Genomic DNA, 22,351 nt, shown 5'->3' with positions numbered 1-22,351 from the left:
CCAAGTGGCTGGGCTTCTCTGGCCTGCAGACTCCTGCCCCGCCTCTCTCTGCTTTTCTTTAGCACCAGGAAGCCTGGGCCGGATGCGGCCCCTTCCTCCCCCATCCCCCACACCTGGGACAGGCATGTGCTTGTCGCTGCTGCTCTCTGGGTCTCCCGCCCTCACGGAGCAGGCACAGCGGGTCCCAGGGGCCTGGAGACAACAAATGACTCCCTGCTGACGGGTTGCTGGCTGCCTCCTGCCTGCCAGCCCTTTCCGCTGCACACGGCAGATAATCATGTAAGGCAAGGGAACCCCTCCTGCCCGTGGTCGTGTGATTTAAACCTGAACTTTGCTTTGCTTTCATCCTCCGGAGAAGCGAGATTTAGATTATAAATTTCTCTGTCTTCTTGGGAGCGTGTACACACATGTGCGTACATACACACATACACACATGCCACAGACTCCCTATGTGTGAATTCTTACACACAAACGTGTCCTCCTCAGTTGCAAACCACATGTCTACACATTCACGTAGGATGCATCTGTGTGCACACACCTGCCATCCAGGGAACTTGCGGCTGCTGGTCAGGGCAGGAAGAAGATGCTGAAACAGCTGGGAAGGGTAGGGTGGGTGGGGGAGGGCGAAGTGAACAAGCAACACGGAAATTGTCAGAAGCTCTCCAAACCTCACCCCACCGGGTTGCCTATAAGAAGGGAATGGGGGTTTGCATTTTTGTGTGAATATGTGTGTACAAGTCTGTGTGCTTATGTGTGGGTGTTCCCAAGTGTGGGTACCTTTGTGGGTGCCACTGGCCTCAGGCAAGCTGGTGCCTCCCAGCATCACTTCCCTCTGGCCACTGAGGGTTCTGCCAGTTCTGACTTTTGCCTCCCTGGGTGACCTCGAGGGTGCGTGACCCTGAGGCTTGAGTAAACCGGGCGCGTGCGTGCGTGCGTGTGTGTGTGTGACAGTGTGTTTGGGGAAAGATCTGAGAGTGTGTTTTGCTTAATAGAAGAATTAGTGAGGGTGAGGACCTGATCACTTAAAACTGTGCCCTTCCTGTTTCCTGCTCCTTCTCTGCTTTAAAATTCTCCATCGCAGCCATCACTATTTTTTAAAAAAAATTTATATATTTATTTGGCTCCACTGGATCTTAGTTGTGGTATGTGGGGTCTAGTTCTGTGACCAGGGGTCAAAGCTGGGCCTCCTGCATTGGGAATGCGGAATCCTAGCCACTGGACCACCAGGGAAGTCTCAACACCCATCACTATTGAACACATTATATTTATTTAGTTTCTAATTTCTCTCTCCCCTGCCAGAATATAAACTCTAAGAGGGTAAGAAATTTTAGCTCTTTTGTTCACGTTAGTATCCCCACTATTAGGACCATCTCTGTCTCACTGTGTATTCAATAAATATTTGTTGAATGAATGAACCCATGAATAACCTCATCATCTCTTTCCAAGAGTTCTCTTAAGTGTCACTTTCTTTCCCCCTCTATGTTAATCATAGAGCACCATCTGTGGCCCAGTAAGAGCTGACATCACCAAGGTGCAGATAAAGGATGGCAAGGGAGGAGAGAGGGGAAGTTCCTTTTTAAAGGAAAGTTGCTTATCTTTCCAGGAGCGGTTTTGACAGGGTTCTGAGAATGAATAATAGATTTCAGGGTATCAAAAAGGGAGGTGGAGCAGACCAGGTAAAGACAGTTGTTTTGGAGAAGAGTTGGAGGGGGGCGGGAAAAACATATTAGCTGGAAGAGGCATTGGTGTCCCTAAATCATTCTCAGTGACATGATGACATTCATCAACCTTCCTGTCAAGTGACCCAGGCCCATGGTATGTGGTAACTTAAGTAGGTTTTCAGGTATTTGTAACAGGGAGTATCTCACTAAATGAGGGAATTAATGGAGAACTGTCTAGGTCTGAGCTTTCCAACACAGGAGGCATTGGCCAAGCACGTGTGGCTATTGAGCATGTAAGTGTGACTTTCTTTTTTTAAATTGTATTGAAGTATAGTTGATTTACAATATTGTGTTAATTTCTACTGTCCAACAAAGTGATTCATATATATATGTATATACTTTTCCATTCTGGTTATCACAGGATATTGAACATAGTTCCCCGTGCTCTACAGCGGAACCTTGCTGTGTGTTCATCCTCTATGTAACAGTTTATATCTGCTAATCGCAAACTCCCAGTCCATCCCACCTCACCGCCCTCGACACCACAAGTCTGTTCTGTTTGTGAGTCTGCTTCTGTTCTGTAGATAAGTTCACTTGTGACATGTTTATATTTTTGATGTGGACCATTTAAAAAATCTTTATTGATTTTGTTACAATATTGCTTCTGTTGTTTTATGTTTTGGTTTTTTGCCTGCAAGGCATGTTGGATCTCAGCTTCCCTGACCAGGCATCCAACCCGCACCCCGTGCGTTAGAAGATGAAGTCAGTCTCCTCATAGGCAAAATAGAGATACTTTAAATTTCATTCCAGGATTGAAAGGATTAGGCTGCTATTATCACTGTTATTATTTTAGGTGTATAAGCAAAACTGCACAGATCCAGGAAGGGAAGAATGTCCTAACAGAAATTCACATGAAAAAGAGCCAGAGTTTTGGCTGATCTCACATTAGCGTGAGGGCCAAGCAGGGGTGGTAAAATCTGTGACACTCAGGAAACAAGGCAGTGACCCTTGGAGCCAACGTGGGTTCAGCAGACCAGGCACGTCTTTCAGATTCTCGCCAGCTTACTGACTGGAGGCTGAAGGAAGTGAGCTAGCATGTGGTGGACTGGGATCTATTTACCGAGCACCTACTTCTACTGGATGTCTCACATGGTCTTCTTTTTTTTTTTAATCTTATTTATTTTTGGCTGCCCCGAGTCTTCATTGCTGTGCACAGGCTTTTTCAAGTTGTGGCGAGCAGGGGCTCCTCTCTAGTTGTGGTGCTCAGGCTTCTCACTGTTGTGGTGTGCGGGCTTCAGTAGTCATGGTGTTACTTGCGGCATGTGGAATCTTCCCAGATCAGGGATCAAACTCACGCCCCCTGCATTGGCAGGCGGATTCTTAACCACTGGACCACCAGGGAAGTCCCATCACATGCATCATGTTGATCTTCAGAAGCTTGTGCACTAGATGTGACCATTCTTTATTTTGCAGATGAGAAACTGAGTCTCCAGGGAGTTAAGTGACTCACCCAAGACCCTCGGAGCTGGGATTCACGCCTGGATCTGCTTGGCCCTTTCTGCTGTATCACGTGGCTCTCCCAGACACTGGACAGGATCTTTTATGACTCTTGACGACACAATGGATGGTATGAGGGCACAGAAGGGGCGCCCATCTGAAGGACAACCATGGGATGTTCTTATAAGTGGGAACAGGTCAGTCTGTAAAGGTCTTTAGAGGCTGCTGTGGGGCTCTGCCTGCTCCCCAGTTCTGACCAGTATATGCCAAGGACCAGAAGAAGATGCAGAGCGTGCAGGCCTTTAACAGTAGGAGGTAGGGAGGACAGAGAAAAAGGACAGAGAAAAGCTCAGATAGCAGGATCAGGGTCTAGAGAGATGTCAACAGACTGGGGTGAAGAGGTGAACTTAGCAGGATGAAATGTCATGGGGATAAATGCTGGGGCCCATCTTGCCGACAGGAAAAAAAATTGTAGAGAGGAATAGCAGTTTATGAGAAAGGGATTTAGGAGTTCAGGGGTCAGTAGGTTCCGTATGAGTCAGTGGGCTACATTAATAGAGGTATGGGGTTTGAGTCAGGGGAGGTGACCACCAGTCTGATCCAGCCTGCTCTTTGTCTTGGGGCAGTCTCTCTTGGGTATATCTGAAGGTCATGTGCTGGTATCTGCTTTTTCAGTTCTTCTCCTTTTTTTGAGGGGGTAGGGATAGAACCCTTCTGGAGTTCAATCCTTGGAATCCAGAGCAGCCCTCTAGAACGACACCTTTGAAAGTGGAAAAGAAGCTGCAGATTTTCTGAACACTTTATGAACAGCAAGTCCTGGGTCTGATCTTTATGCCAAACCTCCCTCGTTTGGCGAGAGGAAAGTTCTAGTCCCTGAATATTGTGGAACAGGGAGGGGTCCAGGTTTCCTTGGCTACTGGCCAGGTGTGTCCACTGCTTTTCCAGCTGCCTGCCTTCCTCCGTTCTTGGAGCCCTGAGCCCAGTGGTCAGCGGTTTGCCGGAGCCTGATGGGGCTGGTTCCTCCCATGCTGGAGGCGGGCAGGAACGAGAACCTTGTGGTTGCTCATGTCAGGGCTGGATCCCTGCTCAAGCTGGAGTGTCACCTGCCAAGCTGAATTCGGCACAGGAAGCGCCTGGCGGGGAGATGTACTGTTTAGAGGTTCTGTTCCACTCTGAAATGCACTTCTTCTGGCAGCTGCAGTGAAGTGAAGCTGTTGCACTTCCTTCTCTCTTGCCAGAATCACAGCCACTTTTTCCTGAGAAAGAAACAGGGCTGCAGACAGTTTGACTCATTAAATACTTCTTTTCCTCTTAAATCTGATTTTGTAATTTTCTTTTTTTTTGCATGAATGGAAAATCCAAACGAATGATATTGAAATAAACAAGGCATTTGTGATGGGAGGGTTAAAGCAGATTGTTGGGGGTGGGGAAAGGGGGTTGGAGATGCCTCACGTTTCTGCACACAGGCTGCTCATAGCCTGTTGAGGAGGGGAGTGAGAGAGTGTTCATGTTCTGCCCTCCTCCCAGCCCAGAGGAGCCTTTTTCTCCTAGTGTCTTGGGGATTCGCTGAGAAAGGCCGTGGGGAAGGGAACTCTCATTTATCAAGAACCTACTAAGTGCTAGGCCTGTAATATGGGTAATGTCATTCAATCCTCATAGTAACCTTAGGGGATACGGGGACCCATTCTGTAGATAAGGAAAGTTGAGGCTCAGAGGGATTAAGGTGAACCAGCCAGGGATACACAGGGATTTGAACCTCCATCTGTCTGACGTCAAATGCCATGCTCTTCTTGCTCCTCCTTGTTACTCTGAGCAGTTGTATATTGAGCTGGGGGATATAAAAGGAAGAAGAGGAGGAGAAGAAGAAAGGTGAGGAGTCATCGACCACTGAGGAATGGGCATCCTACCTGGCGAGACAGAACAAGATGCTGACTGATGAGAGTGAGCCAAGCCCTAGTTGCTGGGTTCTGGCAAATATGGGTGGTTTAGGGAAGGGTGTGGAGTGTGAATGGGTTTGGGTTTGGCTTGAAAACCAAGATGGGCTTCCTGGAGATGGAGGGCCTGGAAGTTGAATGGAGGTGAGGGAATGACCTTGCTGCGTAAGCAAAGGTAGAAAGAAAGGGCTGAGTCTGGCTTGGGTGTGGGGACGTAAGTCCGGGTGGGGTAGTGATGACTGTGTGAAGAATCTAAGTGTTGGAGACTTCCCTGGTGGTGGTCCAGTGCCCAAGACTTCATGCTCCCAATGCGGAAGGCCTGGGTTTGATCCCTGGTCAGGGTATTAGATCCCACCTGTTACTGCTAAAATGATCCTACAAGCTGCAAATAAGACTTGGCACAGTCAAATGAATAAATAAAATATTTTTAAAAAAAGGAATGTCTGTGTTGGAGTTGGGGTAGAGGGGTGATCAGGTTGAAGAGTGTATTGCAAAGAAACAGCCCTGGGCTGGGAGGCAGGTGCCCACTTCTTGTCCTGGCTCTGCTACTGGTTTGCTGTGTGGTCTTAGGCAAATCCCCTTCTCTTTCTGGGCCTTAGATTTTCTGTCTGAAAAATGGTGAAATTGGACTGGAGGATCCCCAAAGACCCTTGCAGGGTCCCATAAAGAGAGAAGCTGACTGTAGAATCCAGAAAGCCTTGACTATCAAGACTTGGCATTAGAATTATGAAATGTTAGTGTTTACAAGAGCCCCCTGCTGCTGCTGCTGAGTCCCTCAGTCGTGCCCAACTCTTTGTGACCCTGTGGACTGTAGCCCACCAGGCTCCTCTGTCCATGGGGATTCTGCAGTCAAGAATACTGCAGTGGGTTGCCATAGCCTTCTCCAGGGGATCTTCCCAAACCAGGGATCAAACCCAGGTCTCCCACATTGCAGGCGGATTCTTTTACTGTCTGAGCCACCAGGGGAGCAAAAGGGCCCCTGGGAATCATCAACCAAACCATGTTACTTTATGTCTTAGAGGGTGAGAAGGAGTTCATGAGGTAAAGGAAGGTAAAATGGGGGAAATGAGGGCGTTCCAGGCGGGGGAGGAGGTGGGTAGAGGATGAGCGAAGGCGGGGATGGAAGCTAGAGACAGGTGTGCAGGGGGCACCACGCTCTTTGGTGCTGTCAGAATAAAGGCCAACTTGGGGTGGAGGTAGCGGTCTGAGGTCAAATAGGAGAAGGAAATGCAGCTAGACCTGGGAGAATCAAGGGACTTTGGTCCCATCCTCCGGGTAATGGGGAGCCACTGAAGAGATGGGAGGGACATGCTCAGATGGGCAATTTTGAAACATCACTTTGGCATCTGTCAATGATGGATTTGGCCAGGGCTGGGAGTGGGTCCAGGCCAGGGGGTAAGGGTGAAAGACCAGTGAGGAGACTGGTGTGTCAGCTCAGGGATATGGTGTTGGTCTGAGCCAGGAGAGCGGAGTGGGTGTGATATGTAAGTGTCTGTTTCACACGAGCTGGGGAGTGGAGTGGAGAGGACTTGCTGATTGACTGAATGCAGGGACTGAGAAAGAGGGAGAGTCAGAGACTCCAGGTTTCCAGCTTGGTGATATTCATCGGGACAGGAAACACTGGAGGAGGGATAGCCTTTTGGGAAAGGTGATGGGTTCAGTTTGGGATTTGGTGAGTCTGAGGCATCAGTGGAACAGACGTGGAATGAAGTTTTGATTGATTCATTCATTGCTCGGCATTGCCTATGTGCCAGGCACAGCTGGATGCAGCCTTCCTGCTGCTGTCAGTCGAGCGGGGCATTCAGAAAGTCCCTCCTTATGCTCAACCACGATCTGCTGAGCTTTTACCAGCTGGTCTTCTTCTGTCCTTCAGGACCTCTCAGGAGTCTACCCTCCTTTAGAGATTCGAGATCAGTGACCTTGGCTCCCTGCATTGCTTCTGGTTCAGGGAACATGGAGCTGCTGCGAGAATGTGGACTTTAGAAAATTGGGAAGAAACGGATTTTAGCCTGAGTACTTTTTATAGAGTCTCATCTGTTAAGTGGGTTTCATAAAACCTCTCTTCCGGGTGGAGGTGTGCTAGGATATATTTCTATTGTCTTTTTTTAAACAAATTTCTTGATTGGAGTGTAGTTGCTTTACAATGTTGCGTTAGTTTCTACTGATACAGAAAAGTGAATAAGTTGTATGTACACTTATATACTGTCTTGGATTTCCTTCCCACTTAGGTCACCATGGTCTTCCCTGGTGGCTCAAACAGTAAAGAATCTGTCTGCAATGCAGGAGACCTGGGTTTGACCCCTGGGTTGGGAAGACCCCTGGAGAAGAAAGTGGCACCCCACCTGAGTACTCTTGCCTGGAGCCTTCCATGGACAGAGGAGTCTCGCAGGGCCCGGTTCACGGGGTTGCAAAGAGTCAGACACAATTAAGTGACTAACACTTTGACTTTGGGTCACCATAGGAGAAGGCAATGGCACCCCACTCCAGTACTCTTGCCTGGAAAATCCCATGGGCAGTGGAGCCTGGTAGGCTGCAGTCCATGGGGTTGCTAAGAGTCGGACATGACTGAGTGACTTCACTTTCACTTTTCCCTTTCATGCATTGGAGAAGGAAATGGCAACCCACTCCAGTGTTCTTGCCTGGAGAATCCCAGGGGTGGGGGAGCCTGGTGGGCTGCCGTCTATGGGGTTGCACAGGGTCGGACACGACTGAAGTGACTTAGCAGCAGAGCCTTAGTAGAGTTTCCTGTGCTATCCAGTAGGTTCTCATTAATTACCTATTGTGTACATAGTATCAATAATGTGTATATGTCAATCCCACCTATTGGCTTATAGAACCAGTTGAGGACATCTCTTCCCAATTCTGTGTTCAGTTCCACTGGGAGCTCAATGTTGACCATGGTGGGAATATTTACACCACAGAAATTGGCAGATACTATTCAATGCAAGTCAGTATCATTATCAGTTCAGTTGCTCAGTTGTGTCCGACTCTGAGACCCCATGGACTGCAGCACGCCAGGCTTCCCTGAGCTTGCTCAAACTCCTGGAGCTTGCTCAAACTCATGTCCATCGAGTCGGTGATCCCATCCAACCATCTCATCCTCTATCGTCCCCTCCTCCTGCCTTCAATCTTTCCCAGCATCATGGTCTTTTCCAGTGAGTCAGTTCTTTGCATCAAGTAGCCAAAGTATTGGAGCTTCAGCTTCAGCATCAGTCCTTCCAATGAATATTCAGGACTGATTTCCTTTAGGATTGACTGGTTAGATCTCCTTGCAGTCCAAGGGACTCTCAAGAGTCTTCTCCAACACCACAGTTCAAAAGCATCAATTCTTCTGTGTTCAGCTTTCTTTATGGTGTCAATGCAAGTCAGGGCTCTTTTATTCTTCCAGATTGCTAGTTGGTAAATATTTAACCAGCATACCACTGCTCACAGAGTTACATTAGGATGATGGATGTTGAGCCCCTGATACACAGCCCCGACGTGTGCATACATGCTCAGCACACAGTAGGTGTCATAAGTGTGACTATCTTCTCCTTTGACATTTCCCTTGCTTGGGAAAGACTATTGTTTCCTTTGCTCAGAATAGCAACTCCCCTTCAGCCGGGGCCTTCTCCCCTTTTCAGACAAGATGGTTCTGATGGAAGCTGCCATCTTCTCTTGCTCCCTGGGACTTCACAGAAGGGTGGAGTCCAAAGGATGAGGAGTTTAGAGTCTTATGAATCTAGGTTTGGATCTTGGCTCTGCCTCCTGCTAGCTGTATAATAACCCTGAGCAAGTTATTTAATTGCCCTGAGCCTCAATTAAGTCACCTGTAAACTGAGGATGGACATGCCTCCCTCATTAAGTTGTTGTGAGGATGAAATGAGGTAATGAGTGTGTGGGTGTGCAAGGACCTGGCACAGAGGCAGCAGTTTCAGTGGGAGCTTGACCGATGCTCGTCTCCTTCCCCGAAGAGTCCAGTGTGGATATGGGCTCCCCCTCTGACCATGGGAGGCGAGGGAAGGGAGGAATGGGGTCGCATCCTTGGGAAAGGTGTTTTCTGGTGGAACATGTAGGCCGGGAGAGGCTGTGGGCTGTAGGACCTTCCAAATGTATTCCGAGTGCAGTGGAGGGGAACTCCCCGGGGCCGTAGTTCACGCTTCCAGGGCCCTCACCTGCAGATCTGCAGATAAACTCCTATCATCAGCTCGGCTCGTGGGTTTCTGGGGCGGCTGTGGCAGCCTGGGCTGCCCTGATTTACCACCCTGGCCCCAAGCAGATTAAATCACCCAGAGTCATTTGAATTTTACCCGGTCTTGTCACACAAATCTTGGAAACTGCTGTCTGGCAAGAAACTTTCTCTGTACTTCTGGGAGGAAGTCTAAGAGCTCTAGAAATTGAGGTGAATGGGAAAAGGGAGGTGGTGCCAGGGGATTTCTGCATCTTCAGGTCAGATTTGAATTGGGGAGTGGAGGAGGGAATGTGGAGAGTGTGTGTGTGTGCATATGTGTGTTTATATGTGAAAGAGAGTGAGAGTGAGAGCAAGAGAGAACTTGCTCTAGAAACCTCTGGAGGCAAGTCACTTAACCTGTCTGAGTGTCAGAGGATTGTTGTGAGGGTCAAAAGGGTTCGTGTTTATAAAATGTTTTGTAGGCTTTAATGAGTTCTATCATTACTAACTGGGAAAATGGACAAATGACTGTATAAATTACATATGGCTTGGTTACCAGGTATTGAGCAGAGAGTAAGAGCCCTGGAAGCTAAAAGGAAGGAGCCCATGATCAGAGTTCTGGGGCTTGACCTGGGTCTTAAAGGAGGCTTAAGTCCCAGGAAAGTGAAATGGAAGGAGTTGTAGCACTAAGATTGTCAGCATCCCATCCATCTTCACAGTGTATGTGACTCTGGAGAAGTGTCTTGGTTGGTTTAGCCAGTCAAGATAATCCACTCTCTTCCCAACCTTGGCACACTGGTTGATTGTAAAGCAATTAATACACATATCCCTCTGGTCATAGTGATTGGTTTAGAGTGGCCCAATGAGACAGAAGCTCAGAACATTTGTTAGATGGCTAGGAAAATACACCTGATCTCTGGATTCAAATGAGGAAGAATAAAATCCTAGTTCCTGGTAGGCATGTGGTGACTAGGAACATGATGTGAGATTCCTGTCAACATACAGAGGTGGGAAGAGCCTGGAAAATCACAGAAAAGTGGCATTCCAGCCTTGATCAAACTGTACCTGAAGCCTGTTCAGTTAGGTTGCTAAATAAATTTGCCTTTAAAACCAGTTTGGATTTCATTTTTGTATTTCTTGCAAATAAAAGATAGAGAGGCTGTTCGGGGGATCTGAGCTGGGAGTGAGAACCTGCTTGGTATTAGGGAGCTGTTAATGAGGAGAACATTTCAGCTGAAGTAGAGGGTGGGTAGTGGGTGTGTGATGGGCAGGGGCAGCAGGAATCTATAGGAAATAAGGCTGGAAAGAAGTTTGGGGTTGCTTAAAAGAAGGACTTAGATGCAAACATAAGAACTTGGACTTGAGTCTGTTGGGGGGTGTGTGTGTGTGTGCTGAGTTGCTTCAGTCATGTCCAACTCCTTGTGACCCAATGCACCATAGCCTGCAAGGCTCCTCTGTCTATGGGATTCTCCAGGTGAGAAGACTGAAGTGGGTTGCCATGCTCTCCTCCAGGGGATCTTCCTGACTCAGGGATCAAACCTGTATCTCTTACATCTACCTGTATAGGCAGGTGGGTTCTTTACCACTAGCATCACTGGGAAGCCTGATTCTGTCGGCAGTGGGGAATAATTGCAGATTTGCAAGCAGTGGGGGGAAGGGGGCAAGTGGTAGAATGGCGTGATCACAATGGTATTTTGAGAAGGTCAGCATATGATTGGGTTATAGGTTGGATGGAAAGAGAATTTGGAGACTGAGACTTGAAAAAATATTATCATTTGTTGATATTGCACGTAGTGTATATATTAGCTCACTTCATCCTTATAAAAACCATCTTAATTTCAAAGATCTTGAGTAGTAACATGACCAGGTCATATGCTCATAAATGATAGTCAGGACTTGAACACGGGTCATCTGACTTCAAACCCTGAATCCCTATTCTTGGCGTTTGTGATGCCACAGGTGAAAAGTTAATATGGGCCAGGCCAGGGTAGAGGTCACAGGGCTGAAAAGGATGGAACAAGAGATGCTAGGCTGCTGAAACCTTAGGTATATTTTTGTTAGAGACAGGAACTGAATCAGGATAGCTCTTGTTATCAATATTTTTAAAAATATTTTTCCTAAAGTGCTAGACATTGGAACTAGACAAGAAGATAAAAGTTTAAATATTGAGGGAGGAGAGAAAAAATAGTCATAGTTTGCAGATAAGAGATTATTTGTCTGGAAAATCTAAGACAATTTCCTGAAAGCAGTTAGAAAAAATAAAGAATTTAGTAAAAGGACCTGTAAGAAAACAATATATACAGGAATTATTAATAGCTTTTCTGTTTATAAAATGAAAGGCCTCATCCACAGTGTTGAGAAGAAAACAGCAACGCAAACTAGCTGGAAATGAGCTTTACAAGAAACATATAGAGTTTACATGAAGAAAATCAGAAAACTTTTCTAAGGGTTACAAAAGGGGCTTTAATAAATATGACATACACCTACTTCTTGTGTGAAAAGATTTAATTCTTTAGATATGTCAGTTCTCCTTAAGTGGCGATACAATCTTAAGATAATCCAAACAAGACTCCAACAGAATTCTTTTCTTTTTCAGTTTGACAAAAATAATTATAAAACTAATGTGGAAGAATAAAAGCTGAAAATTGTCAGGAAAGTTCTGAAAAAGAATGATGAATACTTAGCCTATCAGGTATTAAAATATTTTTGTAAAGGACAATAATGAAAATTCTTACATGAGAACAGACAGATCAGTGGGACAGAATAGAGATCCAACAGGATCCAGAAATGATCCAAATTTTTAAGGGAATTTTTTATCTGCTAAAATGGCATTTCAATTGAGTTGGGGAAATATGGGCTATTTTATAAATGGAGTTGGAATAATGGCCTAGTAATTTGAAACAAAATCTAGTTTTCTACCTATGCAAATAAGATCAAGCCATGAAGACCATGAAGACGTAAATATAAATGCATATTTTGGTCATTAAGGTGGGGAAGGTCATCTAAGCATGACATGATATCCAGAAAACAGAAAGAAAAGATTGATAAATTTGGATATATGAAAATTTAACTTTAATTGCCTGAGAGATGATTAAAAGGAAAGTGGGAGAAGAAAAGGCAGGGGGAAACATATATATTAGGCAAAAGTTTAATCTGATCTCAAATGTACAAAGAACTCTTACAACTCACTAAGAGATAACTATCTTATTAGAAAAATGGGCAAAGGACAGGAACAGGCAATTCACAAAGAAAATACTTGTAAATGATGGAAAACCATAAAAGATACTCATTTACTCCCACTAGTAATGGAAGCAATGCCAAGAAAGATGAATGTCATTTTCCTTTTGATTTGGCCAAACATTAAAACCCAGGGCTGCAAGGGTGTGGGCAGACAGATGCTTGGGTACTATTGTTGGGAAGTCACTGTCCTGAGTTTTCTGAAGGGCAGAGTGGCAAACGTAGAAATAGCCTACCCTTATCGCAGTCATCTCATCTGCAGGATTTTATTCTAAGGAAAGCATCGCAAAAAGGAGTGAAAAGACAGGCACACAGCGTTGTTTTGTGAGAGTAAAATCTTGATAACATTCTAAACCATCAATAGAGACCCAGCTCAAGAAAGTATGATACATACATGCAATGGAATACTATGAAGTAATTAAAATAATTTTGCAAAGCTCTATTTATTGACATAGAAAGATGTCTATGACATATTGTTGAGAGAGAAAAGCAGGTGTCAGCGAGAACAGTATGTATAATACAATTCCTCGTCTATAAAATTATATACATAGATCTCTGTGCGTATATATGCATAGAGATATGTCTGAAAGCCTGTTCACCAAAATGCTAGCGGTAGTTATATCTGGGAGGTAGGACTTTGAGTGGTTTTTTAACTTTCTTTTTCATACTTTAAAGTATTGGTTTGATTTTTTTTTTTTTAATAATGAGGCTATAACATGCTTTTCAATCAGAATAAATAATCAAGCTATTTTCATTTTGAAAATTAGGTAAGTATTAAACAGGAAGAATCAGCATGTGGTGATTTCATGACTGTGGGTAGGGAGTCAAGATAGAAACCAAAAATCTGGGGAGGACTAACGGGGTGGAAAGCCCAAGGCAGAAGCTGATTCTAGAGGAAGGAGGAGGAGCTGGGTTTGCAGAAATGTGGCTTGTGGCAGTGATTGGCAGGGAGCAGGGCTGCCTCTTAGGACACTCATCACAGAGGCACAGATGGGGGGTGGGTCTCTTCCCCAAGGACAAAGTCACGGACGAGGTCTCTCAGGGAAGGGGTGCATCAGCAGGAGAGGGCCAAACACTGGGCCCTGGAACCTGGCCACAGTGATGAGATGGGGAGAAGAAACAGGATGAGTCAGGAGGGCGAGGGGCTACCAGGGGCGTAGAGTGCCTCAGAATTCCATGGGGATGGGGGTGACTTTCCAGAGAAAGGTCAACCATATCTAATGCTGCAAAAGCACTGACATCAAAGAGAGGCCACAGGGCTTGACAGATAGGAGTTCGTTGGTGCCCTTGGAGAGAGCTGTTTGATGGGGTTGAGGCTGCATGTGGTGTGTGTGGAGTGGGAGACAGTTTGTGATGGGAGAAAGGAGGGTGATAGCTTGGGGGAGCAGATTTGAGCCAAGGGACGGGGCCTTGGTCAGGGATGGCAATCACGTGTCCTACCCTGCTGGATCCCCAGCACTGGCAGGCATCTCTGATCAGTCTGTCGAGCCCAGGTTAAGCCTCAGCATCTTTGTCCCTAGCGGCCAGGGAGCCACTAGAAATCAACTGACTTGGCTGGTGGGATGAACCTATTTTCCATGCCTGGGCTTGAACACATACTTGAAAGATGATGAGAAGGAAGGCCTGGAGAGGGGGGTGATTAAAGGTGCTGGGAGAGAGGAGGCCTGGGGCAGCCAGGGCCTCCAGTGCAGGTGTGGACTGTGGCCTCAGCCTGGGAATATTTCTGGGTCTGAAGCCCAGGAAGGTGGGTGTGCTCTGTCTGTGAGGCTGAGGTGAGGAGATGCCAGAACAAATCCATGCGTTGGATGATGCTGTGAAAAAGCCCAACAGTGTATGGATTACTGATTGGTGTGCAGATATCTGGGAGCCCACCGTGGCTCACCACCTGCCTGCCCAGGGAAGGCATAGTAGGGACCCCACTGTCTGCTGTCTGGAAGTGGAAGGAGGAAATGGAAGGTCTGCCTATGTGTCCCCATGTTGGGGCCTGGGAGCAGAATGAGGAGCTGAGGTTCCACTGTGGCTTGTTGGGAGGACTTTCACAGAAGACACAAAGACACTCAGCGTGATTCAGCGGCCGTGCCTCCACTGGCATTTTGATGGTGTTGGTGGAAGCACATGGACCTGGGTTCAGGAGATATAGGCTCTTGTGGACTCTGAGTGGCCAGAGGTTGTCTGGAGCAGTGGAGGAATGCAGACGCATGCGCAGAGCTCACCTGCAGGAAATGAGCAGGATGGGGAGGTGGGGAGGCCCAGGCATGGTGCCCAATCTAGGAGAAACACAATGCTTGAAGGAACCCAGGCCATGCTCCTAACCTGAGGAAGCACTGTTTCCTAAAACATGCTTGGAACCCTAATTTCTTAGGGTTGTTCCATGGAAAAGAGTTCAGTGAGCAAATACGTTCAGTGTATCTGCTGAACAGCACAGTGCATGGAACCACAGTCAAGGCTCAGAGAAATCCTGCAGCGAAGAAACTTCGACGTCAAGTTGTCCGAGTTTATTCAACCACAGAAACATCTTCCCCTTAACACCAGTCTACCTCCTGCAGGACTAGCGGCTGTCCTGTGTGGCCCCTGGGATAGTGTTTGGGCCAATGTGAGGACATTGCAAAGAGGCTGGTTTGGGCTCAGTTCTTAAGGGAGAAGTTTGCAACTATTGCAGATGTTTTAGCTGTGAAAGAGGCATTAAGGGAATCCAGTCTCTGAGGCCTGGAGCAGGGTATGGACCTGTTAAGGATGCCACAGAAGGGAGCAGGGCTCCAGCGGGCATCAGCGTTGATTCTGGGGTTCTGTGAGCCCTGGGAGAGGGCTTTTTGGCTCCCCAGGGGTGGTCCTGCTCCCTTGGAGCCTGTTTTCTGGCTTGTATTGCCGCGTACTCAGCTCAAGAATACTTGGGACGCTTGAAATGAACAGTCTGTGAAGGTAAGACATGAACACATAAATATCCTCATTAAGTCCCAAATACACATCCCAAACTTTACATAACAGGAGCAGCAGCTGGAGACGCCCACAGTCCTAATTGCTTTTCTCTACGAAGAGAACGTCCTCTCTCCAGCTTTGCTTCTTCCATTCATTTAGGTAATTACTGGAGGGAGCCAGCTGCGGCTGACTGGCGGGTAGGCAGGCAGGTTAGTAACACCCCTTAGTGGGCGCCCCCACCGATGGGATGCTGTGGGAAGCTGGAACCTCTCTGCTGTCTTCACAGGAAGGCGGGGCCTGAGAATGGAAGGTCTTCTGCTCAGGACCTGTCTTGATCCCCATGGGCCCAGATTGAGTTGCTGGGACTGGATGCGTCACCTCCCAGGGACCTGACAAGCAAGATTCAGAGCAGCAGGAAGGACCGAGGGCCAGGTACAGGCGTGGGGATGGGAACGGTTGGCAGAAAATGACTCCGCTCAACAAACTGCGCCAGTGCTTCTCTGAATCTCGTGCAGGGATGGGACACTGAGGTGGATGGGTCAGCCTCCGCCTCTGCCCTCTCGGGGAGAAAATAGCCATGGACAGGAAAGGGCTGGTGCCAAGGTGAGCTTTCAGGATCGGGGGCACCGAGGATGGAGAGGTTGGCTGTCTTGGAGGAAAAGATCAGAGTAGACTTCTCAGAATAAGAGACAGCAGTTTTGAGCCTTAGAAGTGGGTGTGGCCCAGGGAGGGAAGAGCCACCCGCAGGCGGGTTGCCCCATCTGCAAAATGGGGCCAAGCTCACTGAGGACCTCTTGGTTCCACAGATACCTAGTTGGTCCTCTTGCCTCCTGATCTCTAGTAACTATATCCAGGACTCATGAGGACCCTCTTGAGATTTCTTTAAGGGAGTCCCAAGCCTGGAGCTCTCCTGGAGGTTGCCACTGGGACCCGGGCCCTGGGTGGTCATGCAGAGTGGACTCCTGGGATCAGTAGGGTTCAAGCCTCTCCTTGGAGGGGCCCTGGGGAGGGCTGTGGCCTAGGTGCTCTGCCCACCAGGCTTCCTGTGGGCGGCAAGTGAAACTTTTCTTCCTGGTTTTCTCCTAGCAGCCAGCTCCATTCCCCCAGCCCCAAGTGGCGGCTCCTTGGGCCGGAAACAATGTGCTTTCTCCACGCCTGGGAGTGGAAGTCAGCAGTTTGGCACCGTCTGGCTGGCAGCCTCCACCGGCTTCCTTTGGCACTTTATTGGCAAAGGCGGTGACATTTCTTTCAGTTGGGTGGGTGGAGCTGTTATGCAAACTCCCGCTCTCCTCATTCGCCAGATGAATATTCATGACTCAGGCAATCTGTACCAGCCAGACTTCCCTGAGGGCGGCAGCTTTTCTTCTCTTCCCCTCTCTCTTTTTCTTTCTCCTTCTCTCCTTCCCAGCTCCTCGGAAAGCTGGAGTGCAGCTATATTTAATTTACAAATACGGAGCTCTTTAGCTTGCCTTTTGAGGTGCAGGCTTTGGGGAGGAGGTGCTGGCAGTGGGAACAGTGATTGAGGCATGGGGTCCCTGACCTTGGGCCTTCAGGGTCCAGCACCTGAGTCCCAGCTCCTGGGAAGCTCCTGGGTCTGGGGCTCCCTCTGGGTTTGGCATCTTGGTCCCCACATGCCTGAGGAGGCAGCAGCCTGTGTCACCCCATTCCACACTGGCCCCCAAGATCGACATGGACACTCCGAGGCACTGATACTTTTCTGCTCAATGCATGGGCCAGGCCCCACCAATATATTCTTGTGCCCCAGTCCTCTGCCTCCTGTGTTCCCCTGCTTGTCAAGGCACACCCAGATTCTGCTTCAAGCCCCACACCAAAGCTGGGAAGGCAGTGGGGGGCATATGCCCATCACTGCTCTCCTAGAGAAGGAACAGGTGCCTACTCAGGGTCCAATTCCCCTGGGACACCCCTGCTCCCCTTCTGGGAAGGACAGCTACCTGGCTTCCTTTGTCTCTTCCCAGAGAGGCTCCAGAAACTCTGGCAGAGGGGTCAGAGTTTCCAGAATTTGCTGGGGAATTTGGTCTCAGTGAGGATGTGCTCGTGTAGGGCTTGTGTGTGTGTGTGAGTGTAAATATTTACGCACAGCTTAAGTGCGTCTGTATGCCTACATCTATGATCGAGTGTCTGAGTGTGTGTCTGTATGTGTAAGGGCGTGAATGTGTGTGTGGCGGGAAGTCTGGGAATGTCTACATGTGTGAATGTGCCTCTCCAGTTAGAGCTGCGTGTGTATCTCTGTGGGTCTGGGAGAGCTGTGGGTAAAGGTCCTCCTGGAGGGGGTGGTGAGGGGGGTGAGGCTTGCGTTTGTGAGTGTATACGTGTGTGTGTAAGTGAATTGTAGGTGTGCATGAGTGTGTATGTGGGCCTCTGAGAGCCTCAGGGAGAGAAAGAGGGTGTGTGTGTTAGGGGGCCATTTCCCCTGACCTGCCCTCCCCTCTCCTCTGCACCCTTCCCTCCCAACCTTTTCTCTCCAGGGAGGTGGAGGGGGATGTCCCCCCCTCTCCCCCTTTGCAAGTGTTACAGATTCTATCCAAGGACGAGAACAGAAGGCTTCCCAGCACAGAGCGTCCTGAAATTACTTTATATTCCCCCCCTCCTTGTCTCATCTAATCAAAATAGCAGCATTAGGCTCACCCATTCTCCCTGCCCACCACTCAGCCCTGGAGGAGGGAGTGAGGTGGGCCGTCCTGTCTGACCCCCTCCGAGAGCACCTTGGAGCCCCGAGCCAAGGAGCTGTCTTCCAGATCTCCGCGTTCCGCGGCCCAGGCTTCACTGGCAAGAGCCAGCTGCCTCTCTGCCTGCCAGCAACTGCCAAGCTCTTCCAGACCCACATCCAGGCCCGGCCTCATTTACAAATATGCAAATTTGCATCTTTTCTGGTATGCAAATGGAGACATGACAAATAGCTAATTAGGGTCAAAAGAAGCACTCTGAACCAATTAGCTGTAGGGTCGATTCCTTTCTGCTGGGGTTGGGGGGGAATGGAGACTGGGCCCTCCTGCTGCCCTCCCTGCCCTGGCTCCCCCAGGCCCCCACACTCTGCCTTGTCCTGTCTGGCTGGGGCTGTGGATATTCAAAGAGAACCAGTCCCACCTCTGACTCGGAGCTCTGTGCCCCTGGACTCACTTGCCTGAGCCTCAGTCCCTTTCTCTGTGAGATGGAGCCAAGACAGTGGCAGTCTTCTCTCTAATCCTCTACCCCAGAAGGGTGATCTTGGGGGATATTGGATGTAAACAGGCTTTGGAAACAGTAGTAAAATTTCTCTGAGAGACACATCATTGTGCTCCTCCAAAGCACTTTCTGCCCTTGATTTCCTTTTCTCTTTACATCCACCCTCTGAATTAGAAGAATCTGATATAGGGACGGTGGCCATAGTTTTCGCCGTGGGTGCCAACTCTGGCTGAATCCAAATGGCTGCCTGGACTGATGTGTAAAGGAGGATTCCAAGTCCAAGTCTGGAGTCACTGAAAGGAAGATTATGATCAATTAGGGATGTCTGCTGTGGGCAAGTCATTGGACGCTGGCAGCTTCCGGGCTGCATATTTGTTGGCCACGAAAGAAGTGGAATTTGGAGCAGGAACCTGGATGCCAGGAACCTGCCTGCTCTCTTGAGTAAAACTGAGCTCAGCTTTAAAACAGGGGGGAAAAACACCTATATAGTCTTAGGGTTGTTGTAAAGATGAAACAAAGGAAGGTTAAGCAAAATTCCATCATCTGGAGGTGAAGTGTCCATTTAATGGAGGTGTCAGAGGGACAGACATATTGTCCCATTTCAGAGGTGGGCTGCCTGAGGCCCGCAGAGGGTGGGTGACTCGGAGAAGAGGAAGCCGGCAGCCTTGCAGGACAGGCCTGCGTGGCTCGGGCTGTTCCTCTCTCTACTAGCGCAGGATTCTGGCTCCCTCCTGCCACCCCCATGCTGATGCCCCAAGCGGGCTGTAACAGGCCCTGCTGGCCTGGCTCCACTTTGGGGTGTGAAACTTGGCTGAGTCGGCACCTGGGAGAATGGGGCAATTGCCATCCTGGAGCCTGGGGCCGGGGCTGGGGCCAGTGGGGCAGATGAAAGGGTGATGGGAGAGCCTGGGTGCCAGGAGCTAGCCGAAGCTGTGCAGCTGGCAGGGGGCAGACAGCAGAGGACCTGGCTTGAGGATACTCCCGAGCTGAGACCCTGGTCCTGTCTGTGTGCATGCATGCGTGTGTCTGCCTGGCTGCTGGCGATGCCTGAGCATGTAGGCTGGTGTCTGAGTGTGCTTTTGTGCATGTACATGTGTCTGAGGATGCGTCTGGGAGCACGTGTCCTTTTAAATATGTGTGTATATGCATCGTCTATCAGTACAAGAGTTAATCAAATGCATGTGTGTAATTGTACACATCTGTGTGTCAACATGTGTGTGTGTGTCAGTGTGCCCGAATGATGTGTGCCCATATATGTGTATAAGTGAACTTCTTGCACAAACACACCTGTTGGTATTCCTGTACGTGTGTCTGTACATTTCTGCCTGTATCTCTGAATGTCCACGTGTCTGTAGGTTTAATGCAGTGCCACAGGCGTGTCCACACTGGCACATGTCTGGCCGTGAGTTCATGCCTTTCTGGTGGCATCCACCACACATCCCTGTGCAGCATGTGTGTTCTTCCCGATGCCCTGTGCCTCTCTGTATGTTGCACACATCTGTAGATGTGCCCATGTATGGGCACCTACGGCTGTGCCAGTACTGTTGGTGCATTTCTGGGCGTGCACATCTACCCGTGAGGGTACGTTGGGATCTACTTCAGGATGCAAGCCCAGTGTATCCAGGTGAGCTGGCGGAATCTTCCATGTGGCTTCAGCAGCTCCAGGTCATCACTTCGGTCTTTGTCCTGTCACTGGAGCCTCCTGGGCATTCACGTGCCTGTGCTGTGTTTGAAAGAAAGCTTTTCTGTTTCCTAGGTTGCTGCCCTGACTCTTGGAGTACTCCTGGAGCCGGACCCACCTGCCCTTTGCTGCTTGTCTATTTCTCCCTTCTCCTTTTCCTTGTCTCATCTTCATTTCTTTTTCTATTTCTCCTCCCCATTCCCCTTCCTTTCTCCTCTTTTCTCTCTCCTTTTCTTCCCTTTTCACAGCTCACTTGAGAAGACCTGGCCTTGGGCTCTGGAGGTGACAGATGAACCCTAGAAGCCCTCCAGAGAGGGGCTCCCCACTCCCATCCCCTCTGAGGACTCAGCCCCGGAACCACACACGCTTCTGGGACTCTGTGGCCCTTTAAAGTCATTGTGGACTTCCCTGCTGGTCCAGTGGTTAAGGTTCTGCCTGCCGATGCAGGGGACATGGGCTCAGTCCCCCGGGACTAGGAAGGTTCCACATACTTGGAGCAACTGAGCCCATGCGCCATGACTGCTGAAGCCCTTGAGCCCTAGAGCCCACGCTCTGCAATAGGAGAAGCCACTGCAGTGAGAAACCCACACACCACAACCAGAGAGCAGCCCCCACGCCCCACGACTAGAGAAAGCCCACGGGCAGCAAACAAGACCCAGCAAAGCCAAAATAAAGGTGTTAAAACCTTAAAAAGTAAAGTCTCTGCCTCCCCACTGCATTTTAATAATCACTCCAAGAGTAGCTCTGAGTCAGAACTCATGCCCTTTCCTCCTTCTCTCTGGAGACGAAACATCCCAGCCTTCCTGCAGTGCTGCTAAAGGGTGGCCCCCCTACCTGCTGGAAGACCTGCTGGCTCGGACTTCGGAGCGCCTCTGCCCCAGCTTCACTGTATGAGGATGGTCCCTTCTGCACCGGTTGACCTTTTCTGGGATTGAACTTGGAGCTGTTCTTCCTCCTGACTGTGCTCAGATTACAGCCTGCCCTGGCTGGACCTCCATGTTCAGTTACCTGGGTCATTCCTAGGCAGCCTCAGCCTGATAGGGTTCCTCTCGTGTGTTGACCGTCTCTTCTGCTCTGTCCTGCAGGGACCAGGTCAGACTCAACCCCCTCTGCAGTACTGTTCCCTGCCTCTCGGCACTGCTTGGAACATAAATGCAAATGGATGATTCTGGTAAAAAACAAAACGTCCCAGCTCATGTCTTTTTTTCTTTTTTTTTGCTCAGATTTGATATATGTTTATTTAATGTGATTTCAAGCAAAAAGAAGAGACAATAAAGTGGACAATTCTGTTCTGAGTCCCTTTGGAAGCCAGGCATTCATAAAATATCATTTCTACACTTAGGAAAAGACCAGCTCGTATCTTGTAATTACCAAATGCCTTCCCCCTTCCAATGATCTTCTCCCTACACTGATGATTTTGGATGGAGTTTACAGTAAAAAAGACTGATTAAAAATTGGAAGCTCTATAAATGAAAATAAAAATGCTTAACACTGGTAAGTATTGTTTGAACTTTAATGTAAAGAGAAAGCGTGTTAAGATGACCATTTTCTGGACAACTTCAAATTCTTATGAAGTTCTGAGTTTCGTTCCTGTCTGTTGGGGTTCCTGGCTAGGTGCTTCTCCTTTTGGAATCCTGACCAAGCGGGCACTGAAGTGGGGTGTGAAGAATTTGGGCTCAGGTTGCATAAGCCTGGGTTGAAATTTCTCATTCACTGGCTTTGTGACCTTTCTGAACCTCATTTTCTTATCTGTACAGTGGGGATGAAGGAGCTACTACATAGAGTGGATGTGAGGGTGAGAGAAGATGTGTGCAGGACCAGGGGCAATGCCTGGCGCATCATTCTGCCTTGAGAACACACCCAGAATTTACCTCTGCTGCTCTGGTGGCGGGCTGAGCACCATCCCCCACCTCAGTCCCCCAGGGGTCTGTTCTCTACACTGCTGCCACAGTGATCCTGTTAACATTTAAGTCACATCACATCACTCCTCTGCTCAAAACATTCAGTCGCTTCCATCTCACTTGGAGCAAAAGCGAAGATCATCACAGTAGCCGCAAGGTCCCACAGGCTCAGCCTCTCCATTTGTCACTGT

At 48.7% G+C, this 22,351-nt stretch overlaps 1 protein-coding gene across 1 annotated transcript in view; it reads left to right on the top strand.

Annotated features, from left to right (window-relative positions):
• LOC113890363 overlaps positions 1-4,589 on the top strand; it is a 50,069-nt gene extending 45,480 nt beyond the window's left edge. The window contains exon 2 of the mRNA XM_027538258.1: positions 3,135-4,589. Coding sequence (XP_027394059.1) covers positions 3,135-3,166 — 32 coding nt within the window. The 3' untranslated portion in view covers positions 3,167-4,589. The remainder of the gene's footprint in view (positions 1-3,134) is intronic.
• The last annotated feature ends 17,762 nt before the right edge of the window (positions 4,590-22,351 follow it).

The sequence above is a fragment of the Bos indicus x Bos taurus genome, chromosome 3 (assembly GCF_003369695.1).
Source record: "Bos indicus x Bos taurus breed Angus x Brahman F1 hybrid chromosome 3, Bos_hybrid_MaternalHap_v2.0, whole genome shotgun sequence".
NCBI classification, from domain to species: domain Eukaryota; kingdom Metazoa; phylum Chordata; class Mammalia; order Artiodactyla; family Bovidae; genus Bos; species Bos indicus x Bos taurus.
Note: the sequence above shows the minus strand (reverse complement) of the source record. Positions and strands in the feature narration are given on the sequence as shown.